This window comes from Hipposideros armiger, unplaced genomic scaffold (assembly GCF_001890085.2).
Source record: "Hipposideros armiger isolate ML-2016 unplaced genomic scaffold, ASM189008v1 scaffold_13, whole genome shotgun sequence".
NCBI classification, from domain to species: Eukaryota; Metazoa; Chordata; class Mammalia; order Chiroptera; family Hipposideridae; genus Hipposideros; species Hipposideros armiger.
In genome coordinates this window covers 6,765,472-6,782,516 of record NW_017731363.1, presented here as the reverse complement: position 1 = coordinate 6,782,516, position 17,045 = coordinate 6,765,472, and the positions used below count along the sequence as shown (strand labels likewise).

General features: G+C 41.4%; 1 protein-coding gene across 2 annotated transcripts in view; it reads right to left on the bottom strand.

Annotated features, from left to right (window-relative positions):
- The window catches only part of PHEX (phosphate regulating endopeptidase X-linked), a 190,491-nt gene that overhangs the window by 112,952 nt on the left and 60,494 nt on the right, over positions 1-17,045 (bottom strand). For both annotated transcript variants that reach the window (XM_019666156.1, XM_019666164.1), the window contains exons 8-11: positions 16,682-16,765; positions 15,254-15,399; positions 8,350-8,443; positions 6,119-6,247 (exon numbers count right to left, since the gene is read on the bottom strand). In XM_019666156.1, coding sequence (XP_019521701.1) covers positions 6,119-6,247; positions 8,350-8,443; positions 15,254-15,399; positions 16,682-16,765 — 453 coding nt within the window. The remainder of the gene's footprint in view (positions 1-6,118; positions 6,248-8,349; positions 8,444-15,253; positions 15,400-16,681; positions 16,766-17,045) is intronic.

The window sequence follows — 17,045 nt, the reverse complement described above, 5'->3', positions numbered from 1 at the left end:
AATAATAATAATAATAATAATAATAAAAAGGAATTGGAAGAGAACAATAACAAGTAATAACTTCAGACATCCCTCCCCCCACACACATACCCCTAATCCTCCCTCCTGTCATTTAGGTCATGAGCATACAGATCAGGGTGTATCACCGTGGGATGGGAGCATCACCTCTATTTATAGTGACAATACATCACGGATTCTCTGAGGGAGTGCCACTTTCATATCCTGTGTACACCTTTCCCCCAAAACAACTTGTTAAATGTTTAGTTAATATGCTGCATTTTAAAATTATGCATGATCTCCTTCTAAGTAAGACAAAAATTAAAGAAGTTCTCTGACATACAAGGTCCTGATTTTTGGTTCTGAAGATTGGAGAGAGAATGTTGGCACAAAAGGCACAAAATGACATATTTAGTTTGGCTTCCAAAGTATTGACCAGGATTTAATGTGGAAGATTTCACAGAAAAATCTGTATTTCTGACGTCTCTCAAAACAAAACAAAACAAAAACAGAACTCTAAGCAGCCCTCAACAGGCATCCTGCATGAAGAGAGCCGGAGCTGAACCGTGGATAGCACATTCATTCCTACTCACCACTATCATGTCCCAGACACTGAGGCCCAGGGGCAATTGCCACTCACCACTGCATTTTCCCTGGCTTTTGCTGACACCCAGCCAATTTTACTCCTGTATGTTATTTAATGTTCCTCACTGGCTGCGAGGGTATTTGATTTTGGGATCCTGGCTTTCACCTTGACTGAGTCCTTTGCACTGAACATCTTTAACTGGCAGACTCCACCCCCACCGAGTCCCTGAGCCAATGAGAACCAAGTCTGAGGTGTTTACCTCAGAGTAGCGTCTGGAATCTGTCTCCTCGTCTAAGTTGGTAGGCCAGAGAAGCTGAAGCATCCTCACCAAGTAGCAGCTTGACTCCAACTCTCACCCCTATTCCCAGGCCATGAATCCTGGTGTTGCCGGAGTCCTTCCCACTGATATTAAAGCCCTCTGTGAAACCCAGCTGGTCAGGAGCTGAAGACCCCACCTTCTCAGTCCTGGCTACAAGCACTTGTTCACCCAGGGACTGAGCCCTGCCACACTGAACTCAAAGAGGTCCCTCTTCAACTCTTTAGATGGGCACTGTCCAATATGGCAGCCACACATGGCTATTGAACACCTGAAATGTGGCTGGTCCAAATTGAGATGTTCTATAAGTATAAAATACACATGGGGTTTCAAAGACTCATTGTGAAATAAATAATATAAACCATTGCATTAATAAATGATATTAATTACTTGTTGAAATGATAACATTTTTTATATATTTGGTTAAACGAAATATATTATTAAAATTAATTGTGTTTGTCTCCCTTTACTTTTTCAATGAGGTTACTAGAAAATGTAAAAATGCATACATGGCTCATCATATTCAAGTTCTATTGGCTAGTGCTACTTTAGGTGATGAAGACAACCACTGTCCAAAGAGTTCTGCAACCCCCTACTCACTACTGCCCTGTCCTCAGGTACAACCATGTGGGTTACGGCCCAGTCCCTGCATCTGAGAGTCAGGAGACAGTTCCATGTGGCCTCTTTAGGTGGCTTTCTGTGGAAGGCTTCTCCTTTTCCTACATGCTAATCTCTCATTTCTAGTTAAATTTGTAACCCCATAGGTATGTGTGAGTGAATACACACGAGTGTATATGTGTCTGTGTGCACATGCACACTTGCATATGGGAAGTCATAAGGAAATAGTAATGTGTAACAGTGCATTTTCCCCAATGAAAAGGAAGAGAACTCTGCTAGGTTGGGGGTGGGGAGTGCTTTCTCCTCGACAAAGGAAACCTCAAAGTGAACTGCTCTCTCCCAAACTCTGACAAATGGTACCAACCAGAGGCAGTTGGGCCAACCCTGCAACTAAGAGGGTGTAGAAACACAGATACCGAGGAGAAGCAGGAAGTCCCTTGGAGGAACCCAGGTACCAGTTTTCAATGGAAAACGAACCAGTTCAGGGGCAAAAAAAAAAGAAGCCCGGAGGCCCTCACACAAGGTTTGGCCCACTCCTTTAAAACCAACCCAAAGCAGGGCAAGTTTCACTGAGCTGCAAACGGAAGCTTGCACTAATTACTTGCACTAATGCAGCAGCCTTTGGTAAATGAAGCACAGCTGTCCAACTCAACAGCTTGCCCTGAGCACATGGATCGCCAGGGCCCGGTTTCCTGGTAGTAACTGCAAACAAATGTGTGGTGCGAAGGCCTCGCTACTCCAGGTGTGATCCCTGACCAGCACCACCAGCATCACTTGGGAGCTTGTTATGCAAATTATTGGGTCCTACTCCAGACCCAAGTTAAAAAGATCCTTGTTAAAATGCAATGAGATCCTCCTGTGATTCCTGGACACATTAAAAGTTTGAGAAGTACCTGAAGTTTAACCTCCTGACTGTATTCATTTGCTTAACAACCGGTTTTTGTAAATAGAACAATGGCAGCCTTCACTCTGAGTTAGAGTCTCTGGAATTAGTCCCACTGGGGCTCTTTCTGTTTTTCTTTTTCTTTGGGCTGTAGCTAATAATACAAAATATTTTTCATGTAAATCAGTGGTTCCAGGTGGTTCCTGGATAGGAGCCCTGTAACAGGGTATAAAAAGCCAGATATTTCTCTTATGAGTTTCCAACTTAAGTATTCCCTGAGGCAAATAGCTTTGGCTTAAGGCAGACAAATAATTTTATGTAAAATAGATGAGTATCTATGTAACTATCACACTACTTCCATGTCCCATGTACATCAAAATAAGGGGGCAAGTTGCCAAAATCATCTTTGTTTTAGAATGTCACAACCTGACACAGGAAAAAAGGACTTTCACACCAAAACTGAGAAAAACAAATTAATCCACATACCTTTCGTATTACTTAAAATTCTTCTACTGCCAAAAAAAGTACTGCTATATAAAAAACCCTTCAGTATCCCTTAACTGTTTTTATATCCTTCCCAGAGCTTATGTTACCACTGTGATGATCTGATAAATCTCAATCCAGTTACCCCAACCAAGGAGTGAAAGAAAATACACAATGGGAATATTAAGTATTTTGAAATAAGACATTAATTCTTCAATGGAATTATTTGCAAAAAAAGGACATTTGGGTTCAAATATAAAGTTTCAGACTTGGTTTAATTCTCCAAAGTATCAAAAAAAACAGCAAAACTCCAGGTAAACGGATTTAGATTTATGGTATTCCAAAACCAACTTCAGCACAAAACACATGGTTATGTATTACATAGCAACATATAATACCAATCAGTTGGTATTATTACGTGGCAGCTCATAAAACCATGTGAATTATCATAACTCAACAGACTTTTTTATGCCTTTGCCTTTAAAGTCAGTATTTATTAACCACCTGTATCCAAGCTGCTTATATATTCATATCTGATTGACTATAATGGCTTGTTATTAGTGAAGGGGAGCAAAATATTCTGCTCCAAAATATGCCTCTTTGACACACTGATTATTTGGGCCTAATTATTTTTGAGAGGCTGCAGACACAGGAAAAGCTATGAAAATGAGAGAAATTAGCATTTATTGGGTTGTTGGAAAAGTCATGACATATTTTTTCTATGTTTTTTGTTGCAAAAATGCATCATGACTTCCGACAACCCAATATAAGGAAAATCTCCATTGTAAGGGTGTCTTCCTCTCTGTACCAGGAAGGGGAGGATGACTAAATCTCTAGATTATCAATGGAGAAGGCATGGACTTAAATCTGCATAACAACCATAACCTTGTTTACTGTGCTTTTCCTAGTAATCCCCCTAAGGATCCCCCCCAAACATCTTTTGTCTTTAGCTGGGGATGGTATATTTAAGGTGATGGTTTGGCTCATTTCAGGGAGTTATCCAGTTGTCCTGGGTCTCTCCCATGTAAACAGAAGGTATATGTGTTATTAGACTTCTCTGTTTTTCTCCTGTTAATATGTCCTTATTACAGGGGTGTCTCAGCCAAAAATCTAGAAGGGTAGAGGGAAAAGCATTTTTTCCTCCCCTAAATTAGTTAATTATGCCTAGATATTTTGCTTCATGCCATTTGTAAAATATAATTCTTCACAAAGAAAATGCGCGCACACACACACACACACACACACACACACACACACACACAAAACAGCCAAATCCAAATTTCTTATTCAAAATATACCCCTTCCTCTAATGCAGCTGAAACAGATGGAGAAGAACACACTGCCAAGGTGAGGAATCTCTTTAAGTTCGAGATTTTCAACCTCACCTAGACCTTTACTGCCTCCTGGCAGCCATTCTCTATTTCCTCAGGTTACTCCCTCTCCCATTCCCCTGGACAACTATTTCAGACCTTCTCCTCTCCCCTCTAACCTTCGACCTGAACCTCTGTCCTGAACTTAAGACTCATACCTACTGCCTCCTTGACATCTCCACTTGGAAGTCTGACAACATTGCAAATTCAACATGGCCAAAACTAAACTCCTGATCTTCTCTTCCAAACCTGGCCTTCCCACAGTATTCCCCTAATCAATTAACAGCAACCCCATACTTTCATTTAATCAGACTCAAAGCTCTCACCCTCAGATCCCTCATCTAATCTGTCAGCAAATTATGTTGGTTTACCCTTCAGGATGTATTCAGAATCCAGCCCCTTCTCACAACTTCCACTGTTTCCACCTGGTTCAAGCCACCATCATCTCTGGCCTGGTCCCTTCAATAGTCTCCTAAATGTTCTGCCTGCTTCTATTCTTGACCCCCTACAGTCTCTTCTCAACAAAGCAGCCAAGGTGATCCTCTCGACATAATGCAGGCCACATCAGGCCTCTGCTCAGGAGCCTTTTCCGTCCACAGTGCCTTAGCTCCCCACTTCGCTCAGAGGAAAAGTCACCATCCCGGCTACTGCTCTGACCTCAGCACCTACTTCTCTCACCCTCACTCATCCCACTCCAGCCTCATGGTCTTCCCTGCTATTCCTGGAGCACTCCAGGTACATCCCTGCCTTATGGTTTTTGCTGTTCCTTCTGCCTAGAACACTCTTCGGCCAGGTAGCTGCCATATCTAATTCTCTCACCTCCTTCGAATCTTTGCCAAATGTCATCTTCATAGTGAGGCTTTCCTTGACCATCCTGTTTAATCCTACAACCCACCCCACACACCCACACATTCTAGCATTCCTGATTCCTCTTTACCCTGATCTTTGTTACTTTTTTTCTAGAGTCCTTACCATCTTCTAACACACTTATTAATTTATGCATTGTTTTTGTATCATCTGTTCGCCAGTCCCCCCATTTAGATGTCGACTCAATGAGGTCAGGGATCTTTGTTTTGTCCTCTTATGTATCTAGACACCCATGTGTCTAGAACAGTGCCTGGCATATAATAGGCTGTCAACAAACATTTCTTCAGTAAAATGAATGCAACTAAACCTCAGCTTTTATTAGATGTATCTGGCTGGGCCATTAGTGCCATTACAGCAATTACACATAGCCAGGGATCATTGGTACGTGGAAGTTCATTACAGTAACTGTTCTTTACACTTTCGTATGTTTAGAAATTTCCAAAATAAAAGGATTTCATTTTACATTTATGAAAAAAATAGACACAGAGTTTTCTGTGACATCAATGTCACACCCCTTTAGTTTAAAAAAAAAAAACATTGTAAGAAGAGGAGAAAATCACCCGCACCTTACTCTATTTCTAAGCCACTTAATAGTTGTTAAATATATTACAAATCACTTCATCTCTGGGTCTTCAACTTCTTCACCTCTAAAACAGAGAGGCCTGACTGGAAAACCCCTTTGTGGTTACACTTCAAATACCTGATCAGAAAATGATCTAGGCCCTTTTTTTTCCTCAGAACAGACTTCATACATTTAATTTCCACAGGAGAAATTCTGCCTCTCCGTGGCATGATTTCATGCTTGCTTTCTCACTTCTAAATTTTCATGACTAGATTGTATGTTTGCGTTTTTAGTTGAGATGGTACTGTACATATTCATCTTTGAAGTGAAACTGTTACAGCCTAAAGAGCTGGAAGGCTGACATTGGCCTGTTGAGCGTACCCGTCTCAGATCTGGACGGCTGCCATTGTTTTTACCGGCCGGGAGCAGCACTTACCATCTCCTTCTTATCTTCCTGGAAGTGCACATCCACAAACATTTTCCCAACAACATAAGGAAGGGCACTTTCGATAAAGTTTACACATTTGTCCCACTGAGGCAACAAAGTTGTGGTCCCCTGGATTACCTGTGGGAGATAATCAATCCAGATTGAGTTTCACTTGGATAAAACCTATGGCTGAAAAAAAAAACAAACTCAAACAACCTTAAGAACACAGTCAACAAAACACTGCACACCCCAACCCATATATATGTGTCAGATTGGAGAGCCAAAGGTGAAATTAGATAAAGAAAACAATTCTGCTTGTCCCGTTATACTTAAAACTAAATGAAAATATTTTGACAGTGGAAAATCATGTAGTTCTCCTTTCCTTCCAATTTTCCCCATTAAACAAAGGATTTGGACAATAGCATAGCTCTCCCGCAGTTTGCAGGGATGTGAGGGGATACTGTCCAAGTGTCCGGATAGTATTTAATATCTATTGAGAACTAAAGTTCCATCAAGAAAGGTCTAGAATCAATAGGTGATCAAAGTTCTTGCCCAGCGAGGGTTTCCTTGCTCTGGGTAGTACACTCATGAGGAGAACATGGAAAACATGGCCCACCATGAACAACCCAGGAAGCGTATCTGCATTGTGTCGTAGCAAAAAAAACACTGGTAACCAAGTAAAAAACAGATGTAAATGTTTTCCCCATCTGTCCCAATTAAACCATTACAAGAAAACATTTACAAACAAGTAAGGAGGTTCCAAAGCAGGATTTGGAAGGCTCAAAGGTTTACTCTTGGGGATGAAAGCAAAGAAATAAATATTATTTAAGTTGCCCTTTGGAGGTTGGGAGTTCAGAGCACTCAAAACGCAAAGCGAAGGCAGGCAGTGAGGAAGGGAGGCTCTGAGAATGGTGGCTGGAGGCATCCCTTGAACAATTTTAGACCTGGACTGTAGGTACAGGGCGAATGGAACTAACACCTAAGTTTATCTATTCTCCCTCTACTTTCTGGTAACACAATCCCTCTCAGAGGTAAGGACTGAATCCATTTTTAAAACCTCTAGAGAAAGAGACCCTAAAACTTTCTTTCGCAATTCAATATTATATTTAGCACTTCATGCTCAAGAAACGCCCTTATATACCCAACCTCAAAATTTTCATACACTACTTCTTACACCTGTCTCTCTTATTCTTGTCCCAGTGGGAGTGGAAAAAAGCTGGTTACCATCTTTTATGTGGTCCATAGGAGTCAAATATATACTATTTGTTTTATAGTTCAATGTGTATAGTTGTTTTATGCTGTTCTCTATAGAGCTCAATAGTCTAGTGACTCTAAAGGGCCAAAATCTATTCAAAATAACTGTTACTCCTCAAGAGTAATGACCCACTAAGAATTTCGGTACTTACCAGTGTCTCTGATAAGTAAAGCATCTGACAAATGAAATCATAGCTTATAATATTCATCATTCACTTAACTTCAAATTGAGAAAAAAATAAAAGTTTTTAAAAGTCACAAAATCCTTAAAATGTTTAAAAAAAAGGCCACAAAATTCTTAAGTCCTCTAGTGATGGGAGAATTACTCAAACAAAAGCCTCTGAAACAAAGGCAAGAGTAACACCTATGTAAGATGAAAATAAGAGCATGAAAGAAGCAAAACTCAAAGAGGCAGATTGGGGGCAGGGGGAGACGGGGAAGAAAAGTGTTTCCGGCAGTTAAGCGAGGTCTTGGAGAAGACTAGATTTAGGCCTCTTCTGCCTAGGATAGACTCAAATATTGAAGACAAAGTTTAAGACAAAACTCTATCCCTAAATTAAAGATGAAACTTTACCATCTAATACATAAAGCATACACATTTTGAATATTCAGAATACTGAAATGAAAGATAGTTACAAATGCATCACTGAGAAATATTAAAACTGTAATTACAGTGACCCAGTTAAAAACATTGGGGAAAAATGGAAATAAGTTGATAAGCGGCAGAGAGTGAAAACAATGTGATGGTCCCAAGTATTGCCCTAAATATCTTTATAGGGCTTGAGTGTACTTTACTGTATGTAAGATTTACCTCAACAAAAAGAAATAAAGCAAAAAAAAAAGTAGAGCTTGGGCTGCAAAACTCCCTCCACCCAATCCCTAAAGATGATTTTTGTTGTTATTGGATTAATTAATATATGGGTTGCTCCGGAATGTAAAGTTATCCAGTTATGTATTAATGACATTGCAATCTTCTTAAAACTTACCCTTGAAAATTCCAGCCACCTATACTGGAAGCGCCTGCTAAGGTTTGGAATTCTGGAATAAACCATCCTCCACACCAAATAGTTGGCAATGGTCCTGGTAACAGAGAGAAATGCACATTTATTGTATTTGGGTTGCTATCTGAGGCTATGCAGAACCCCTAAGGGAAAACTGTTGGCAAAACTCCATGGAGGGACCTCTTGCTCATACAAAACTGCAGAACTTTCACTTGAGAAATGATACAATGTCAATAAGCTTAACCAAAATTGGCTTGCTTTTCACCACCTACTACAGATAGATGAAGATTCCAGCTCCAGGCCTCACTGAGAATATTTTGCTTTTCCCATTCAGGGCATGGAGTCCACTATTGCCCAGTCTTCATGTCTAGAAATTGTGGATACCTTCAAATTAGTAGGTGATTTGATAAAATAATTGCATATGAATTCTTATCTTTGGAAACAAACAGCAATATATTGGCTAATACCAATTATCTAGATTTGCAGCCTGGTTCTATACTTACTGGACATGTGAACTTGGGCAAGTTACTTAAGCTTGCTGATTTTCTCTTTCCTTGTCATACAATTGGGATGACCCCTACCTTACAGTGTTATTGTGAGGTTAACATAAATAAGAAAATGCTTGATGAACAGTTAATTTCATATTTTTGTTGCTTCCAAACATATAAACAACCCCTTAGGCTCATATGATGCCCATAATACAAATTTTTTAAAATCCATTACGCTTTGTTAAGTGTTGCCTTTTTCTATCAGCAAAAGATGCCTTGACCTCAGAAGGATGTGTGATCTGAGTTAATTTCCAACTCAACAGTGATGATGAATTTTTAATGACCCATCTCCTCCCAGCTGTGCCATTACCACGGTGACTAATAACACATTCCTGAAATGGCTCTTGGGTCAGCCCAGCCATATGAGAGCAGTGTGACATGATGGTAACTGGCCCATCAAGAACAACTCACACTCGTACTAGGCTTATCGGGGTGATGACTTTGTACATTATACAAATGCCTAATCATTACATTGTACACCTGAAACTAATATAATATTGTATGTCAACTGTAATTTAAATTTTTGTACCTTTTTAAAAAAGAACCACCCACATTTTCATTTGCATGGTGCTCTAACCCAGTAGACATACTCTCCTAGCAATAAAATATTTTCAGCTATTTTCATTTACATACAGATGAACTATGCATATTAGGAATGTCTTAACAAATGTAGAAATAGAAATTTCAAAGGATAAAATGAAATAAAGATAACTTTAAAAGTCATTATTAATTCTGCAAACATTAGTTAATTCTTCAAGCCACGTTATCCACATAGGATTAGGGTAATACAACAATGACAATGGATGTAAATCCACATTTCAAATAGTCCTCTTGATTATTTCAAAACATTTTGGACCATATCCTTGTCAGATCTGGTTAAACCACCATTGTTTTTACCTTGTCACCTGGCTAACCAAGATGGAATACTAGATTGGGAAAAGGGCCACTTCTCCCATTTTCTTATCATTCACTTGTGCTTATTTTATTAGTAATGGCTTCAATTCCTGTTTCTCTGCATGAATTTTTAAAGCCATTTGTCCATTTTTGAGGATTAAACCAGATAAGAAAATTCATATATCTATAGGTATACGTAAACAGCTCAAGATTATTTTCAATATACCTAATGAAAACAAGCTACCAAGGGTGACACCGACCCCCCTCATGTGTGTCATACAGATCAAATGAAGGGTCTATGGCCACCTATATAGAACTCAATAAAGGATAATTATTTTTCCAATAAAAAATAAAGGCATATAGAAGTTCTAAAATTTTCTTCTCGGATTCAGTGGATATTGTTGGGGTCTGTGCATTTCCCCTCAGAGACCACTACTCTCATCATCAAAGCCCAGCCCTCATCCATGCTCTATTGAGGCTACTGCAATAAACATGCAGTTTTAGGTCAATCCTTTAGATTTTGAGTTCACATCCCTGCTGCGTAAGACAAGAAGTACTCACTGAGCATTTACTGTTGCCCAAGTATTGTTCCAGATGCAATGAGGAATGTAAAGAAATAGGAACCCAGCACCTACATTCAGAGAACTTAGAGTCTAGTTGGGGGACAGAGGACTTGAGATGTCGGCATGTTCATATAATCAGGTTTTTTTATTGAAGGGACACAAAGTAAGTACATAAGGGATCCTCCTTTCACCCAGTCAGCACATCCTGAGCAGCCAGACACATACTAATAGTTCTAGGTACTGGAGGACGGAAAGGCGAGAAAGACAGAGTCCCTGATCTCCTGACACATTTAGCTGAGTGGGGGGGAAATGAGACAAGTGCAGAAATAATGATCTGGCAGACCCTGTCACCCAAAAGTGCGTGCCAGACACTTCGCTGAAAGGAGCGGACACCTCCAACTGAGGGATAAAAGTAGGCTTCGTGAGAGGGATGGGGCCTGTGGTACGCCTAAAAGGTGGAAGGCATACGGGTGTGAAGCAGGAACATGAACTGTGGACAAGCTAAGTAACGCATGAACGGCTCATGTGTTGGAGGGGTGGGTGAGCAGAGTCGGCATGCTCGGAGGCAAGCCCACAGGCCAGCTACAGTGGCGAGATGAGGCAGTACTCAGGGGCCAGTGTACACACCATCTATAGGGCGGAGCCTGATGCTAACCACGGTCTGCAGTCATTCAATTTTCAAATACTGCTTGCTGGATGTGAGAGCTCTACTGGACCCATGGGGGCAGATGAGAAGGAGGTCCATGGCCGGCAGATATCCTTATGTGAATTCCAAAGATATTCCTTCACGGGGACTGGTGAGCCAGATTAACCATAGAGATTGTTCAGATGGGGCCTGGTGGTGGCAGAAGAGGCACTGCAGGGGAAGTGTGCTGGGGTTTTGGAAATGTGGGCCTTTCCAGCTACCTCGAAATCATATCACATCAGCATGATCTGTAACCCCACAGCATCCTATAGGAGAGGTGTCATTGTACCCATTTGACCTACAAGGAAACTTGAGGTCTAGAACCATTAACTCATCATGATCATTTAGTCAGTGGGTCTCCAACTTAATAAAATCACCTGGGGAGTTTTAAAGGTCCAGATGTCCAGGCCCCCTCCCCCAGGCTAATTCAACCCGAATCTCTAGTGTGGAGCCCACCATAAATATTGTTTTCCGTTTCCCCTAGCTCAGCCCCACAAGCAGCCAAGTTGGAGAACCGGTGTAATCGGTGATGGAGCCCAGACGAGAGCCAGGTGTGTCTCCCTCTAAGCCTGTGTGCTTTTCCCCATGCTGCAGTGATGAATTCATGCCTGTAATTCAGCAGAAATGTCCTGGCCTGTCACAGAGACCCCCAAACACTCTGACAAAGGCACTTGGCAGAAATCTGTGGGTACGAAAGAAAGTGTGTGAGGCCCTCAGGGGCAAGGCATGACTAAGACGCTAGCACAACAATAAGCCCTTGGAAAACGGGCTGAGGGAATGAGTGCGGGGAAGCTTGCCCAGAGACAATGGCACTGAATAGCTGCTCCAGTGTGTTATAAATATACTGACAGGGGCGTGCACAGCTTTGGAGAGCGAACATTACCACTCCAGAAGATCTGACCATAATGACTGAGTCATTGCCACCTAATGCTCAGACACGCCAAAAAAAAAAGCAAAACAAAAATCACACTCAGCAACACTCCTTGAAAATACCACGAAATATCTTTTTTTTTTCAAAAAGCATTTTCAGCAGCATGGTAATTTCCCCAAATGACAATAAATACAGAAAAGCAAAGCATCTCAGGAAGAATCCCACCACTAAGACAGCAACGTGAAATAATTTCCAAAAACCTCTGACTGGGAAGATTTTAAGCTTTTGCTGCCCCTTGCTCTCAATTAATGACAGCTTAGACTTATATTGCATGTAAGAGATCAGAAAGTACCTGTTTTAAGCCTCATGATGATGCTATGGGGTGGTTCTTATTATTATCCCCATTTTCAGATGAAGAAAACAAAGGCCAGAGGTCAAGGGATTTCCAAGGATGTGTCAAATCCAGGACTAGCATTTGGGTCTTCAGAGTCCAGAGCTTGCATTTGCTCCTCTCAGTCTTACAACCTGTGGTGAGCTAAACAGGTTCTTCTCTAAGGTTCTCAAGGCCAAAGTGATCTTCCTAAATCGTAGAGGCCGCCCAAGGTTTGCCAAGCACAGGGCTTCCCAAAGCGTGTCCACAGACCAGCAACATCAGCATCACCTGAGAGCTTGTTAGAAAACTCCTGGGCCTGCCCCCAGACCTGCTGAATCGGCAGCTTGGGGGATAGGCCCAGCAGCCAGTTTTAACAAGCCCTCCAGGGGGTTCTGATGCTTGTCAGGTTCAAGAACCACCGGTTTAGGAAAACTCCATCTCCTCATCCTTCTGTGCACATAGCTAAACTAGGACTTTCTAAGTCCCAGATTGGTGCTTCTTACACGCTAATGTGGATGTGAATCCCCAGGGGATCTTCTTAAATTGCAGATTCCGATTCAGTAGGCCTGGGGCGGCGCCTGAGGGTCTGCATTCCTAACAAGTTCTCAGACGAGGAAGGCCCATACTGCTCTCTGTGGGCCATGCTTTGAACAGCGAGGCCCTGGATCACCCTCAGCATTGCTGAAGCCTGTAAGAGGTCTACATAAGAGCACGTTACCAGATAAGCCTCTAGGAACATCTGTCCTCTACTCTGTCTTTCCCCATCTGCCAGCTGAATAGAGAAGACTCGTAAGACCCAGAGAAGGGCAGAGCCACAAGACACGAGAAGCCTGAGTTTCTGAGTCACTACTTGGAGGAAAACCACCTTACAGGGACACCCACATTGGACCAAGAGTACAATTTTGATTGTGCAAGCCAATGAGAGTTTAGAGGTGCTTATTACAGTGACTGGCATGTCCTAACAAACATGGTAACTCTGGGGACCCAAGGGGACATTTCTTTGACTGCCCTTATAACGCAGCACAAGTGAGGACCAAACATGATTATCAGTATAAAAAGCTTACTGTGATATGCAAATAAAGTATTATCAATCTTCTCAAGATGTACAATAGTATCTTGAAATCTCAAAAGAATATGCAGAACAGAAGTTGTTTTTGATGAATTGGTTGTTGAGGAATAAACTATGTGAAAGAGATGGTTTTTGTCTTTACTTAAAAGTGAAGTTTCACAATGTCTGCAGGTAATTTTTCTATCTATATTTTCTTCCACTGTTGTTCACTATGTTTACAACTGTCCAAGTTATCATTTTGAGAAGAACCAGACTAAAATCCCCCTTTACTCATGGCTTTCCTTGGTCCCTTTTGTTATGACAGGTCCTGCAGTTCTAAAATATAATCATCACCATAGAGATGATTTTTCTAATGCAGTAAACCAAGGCCCAATCTATCACCTGGTTGTAAATTAGGTTTTTGGAAATAAAATTAATACGATTTCTTAAAGTACCTACTAATTTACAACTGAAGGTCATACAGGCACTAGAAGAAACCAACTCACTAGGTCTGAAGAATACATATATAGCATGGTAAACTCCACCTTTCATCAGAAATTACCACCACAATTTAAAATGTGCCTAGTAACTCAATGGCATAGGAGTAGAAAATCATTTGGGTCATATTTTATAGTATTTCAGAGCTAGGAAGTACATATGAATAAGTCTTCTAATGCAGTGAGTCCCTCAAAAAAGAATCTAAGCATAAGACTCTCCTGGGGTGCTTGTTAAAATACAGATTCCTGGGCCTCACCCCAGATCTATTGTATCAGCCTCTATGGAGGAGAGGCGTTGGAATCTGTATTTTTACCACAGGCCGAGGTGATGCTGCTGTTATTACTGGTCCATGGAGCACAGTTTGAATGGCAAGGTTCTACTCCACACATACACTTATCTACCTCTAGATCCAATTTTCACTTAGAGAATTTTCAAAGAATCACTGCTTATTTCTGGTAGAATTTTAAGTGAATTGATTGTTTCTTCTCTCCCTTTTCTGTATCTCTACTGTTCTGTATGCTTTACTCAGTGAACACACAAGAGTATTGCTTTGCCATAAGATACCATCTTAAAAAGAACAGCAGCTCCTTAATGGTGTCCAAGTGTTTCAGTAGGTGGGGATTCTTAAATTTTATTCCTAGGACTTTTGCAGGTGCATTTTTTTAAACATAACTCCTCACATCATAGCCTTGTCTAAGTCCAAATCAGAAAATATAAGTTTTAATCATGGCCCAGCAATTAGCCTAGTAAATGGTCTTTGCAAATTAGTTGACCTTTTTCTGCTTCCTTTTCTGTAGTCAAATGTGAATTGCTTCGCGAAGATGTAAAATTCTCTTTCCTGGGCATTTTTAGGGTTTCCTTGTTTTGGAGTGCTAAAGTTGCAAAAGAACAAATTCTGAAACATTCTTTCAAATACGAAAAACCTGACAGTTATTTCATCAGTGCCATCTTTCTACAGCTCTCAGAGTGATCTTATGTCTTTTCAATAGAGGTACTTTGGTTTATTGCCATGAAGTGACTTATTGGCTAAAAAAAAAACCAAACCAGGATGAAAAAGCAGCAAAAGACCAAGAATGAACTGGAAAAAAAATGTCCACATAGAAGTCTCAGAAAATAACATCATTATATAACTGGTTCCCAAAAGTAATAAACAATTTAGGTTTTCAGAGAAAAATGTGTGGAAAAAGACCAGAAATAAGGAGCAAAAATATTGTGTATTTGCTGTCATTGCAGCAAGTCATCACAGCAGACGATGGTCTGGGCCACTTTGTCACAAAAGGCACCATGATTTTCCCCAAGACTCTTGATGTAGCTTTCATTAAAAACAGTTTTCAAAGGACACAAGGGGGAAGGCCTTATCATTTAAAAGGAAAAAAAAGTCACAGTAAAATGCACAAGAAAGCTCTTACTTCTTCCTCTCAGAGCCTAATATCCTAAACAAATCCTTGAAGTACTGCGGGACACGGACTACCACGTTCTCGGAGGGGCCGATGTCTTTCAGGTCGGGATAGAGTCTGGCATCGATGACCTTCTTGATGTAGCCCAGCCAGTCAAACTGAGGAGAAAGAGAAAAACAGTGAGAGATCCTCTTGCTAGACAGCAAGCGAGGAGAAAAGCAAATATGTAGAGTCGGTTGAACATGATCCACTGCTTGTAATTTCATACCAAATAATTAAAGATGCAACTGCTCAAACCTAGAAAATAAATGCCTGATCACTGCCACCCAGACCTACTGCCTTAGTAATAAATGGAGCACACGTTCTGTACCATCTGCGTACGGACAACACATACACACTCACCCAGTAACACGTACACTCACTCCCCTGGGCCCTCTAGCACTCTCCCTCCCTCCTCAACTCTCCCCTCCTTCATCCTCTCTCTCTCTCTCTCTCTCTCTCTCTCTCTCTCTCTCCCATACTCTCCCTTCCGTGCTACGCTCTCCCTCCCCTTCCCTCCTTCTCTCTTGCACTCTTCTTCCCTCATGCCCTCACCCCAGCCCCCTTTCCCCTGCACTCTCCCGGCTCCCATACTTATCCACTCCCATGTCTACACACACAGGTGCCCAAGTACATCACTGCCCTTCTCTCGGGCACAGTCTTTCTTACACAGGAAGCAAGCAGCGACAAAAAGGAATTCTGTCCCCTCTTCAAAGCATCACTATCTTGCTGTTTTTAATTGGCTATCCCAAAGGTAATTTCCAACTTTTTTTTTTTGCTCCCTTGCCTGCCTCCATTATTGAAATGGAAAACTACTTACTCACTGGCCCAGCGTTCCCTGTAGGTAGGGATGGCGATGTGCCCCAATTCTACTCAATAAGAAATAAAGGGAAGACATCTGGGAATAGGCTAGAAAGGTTTTGGGTTTTCCTGGTAAAAGAGTTAGACGTGGCCACCACTGGCCCTTCCCACTTCTTCCCGCCCTGATGGCAGATGTGATATATGAACTTGTAGCCACTTTGCAACCTTGAGTCACCAAACATGAAGTCAAAAACCTAATACACTAAAGTGGAATGGAAAGAAAGAACTTTGGTGTTTGTCGACATTGATAAACAGCTAAAGCAACACCAACAGCCATGAATGTCTAGACTTTTGTCATGTAGGAAGCGGGCTGTAAGTTTTTAAGCCATGTTGGAAAGGTTCCCTGTCCCCTGTAGCATAAAGCATCTACATCCTGATGCACATCTGTGCATCAGGGACATTTTGCGTGATGATGGGCAACAATGATGACCAAAAAGACTGATAGTAGGTTTTACAAGGCAAAACTTGACACACAGGTGAAATACAGTCACTTGTAAAATGACCAGTTGAAATAAAATGTCCTGGATCATTGTCACCAACCTGGGGAATCATAGCACTCAGTTGGGAAATGTTCATTTTGTTGTACATGGCCTCGCTGGTTCGGTTTTCATGAGGAATCATTATCTGTTGGAAAAAGACTCTGGTTATTTTTTCGAAGGAACCATTTCTTACTGCATGACTACTTTCTACATGTGCCCAAACATCTGCACCGTATCATGGCTTTTCAAGGTTTGGGTGTGGTGTCGAACTTGGGAGAGGGAAAAAAAAGACATCACTTTAGGCAAGATCGAGGAAACGAAAAGAAACTTTCCTGGGCCGGCCGAGTGGCGCGATGGTTAAGAACTCGCTTGGGATGCCAGAGGGCCCCAGTTCGGATCCCACATATGAGGGCCAGTGACACTGC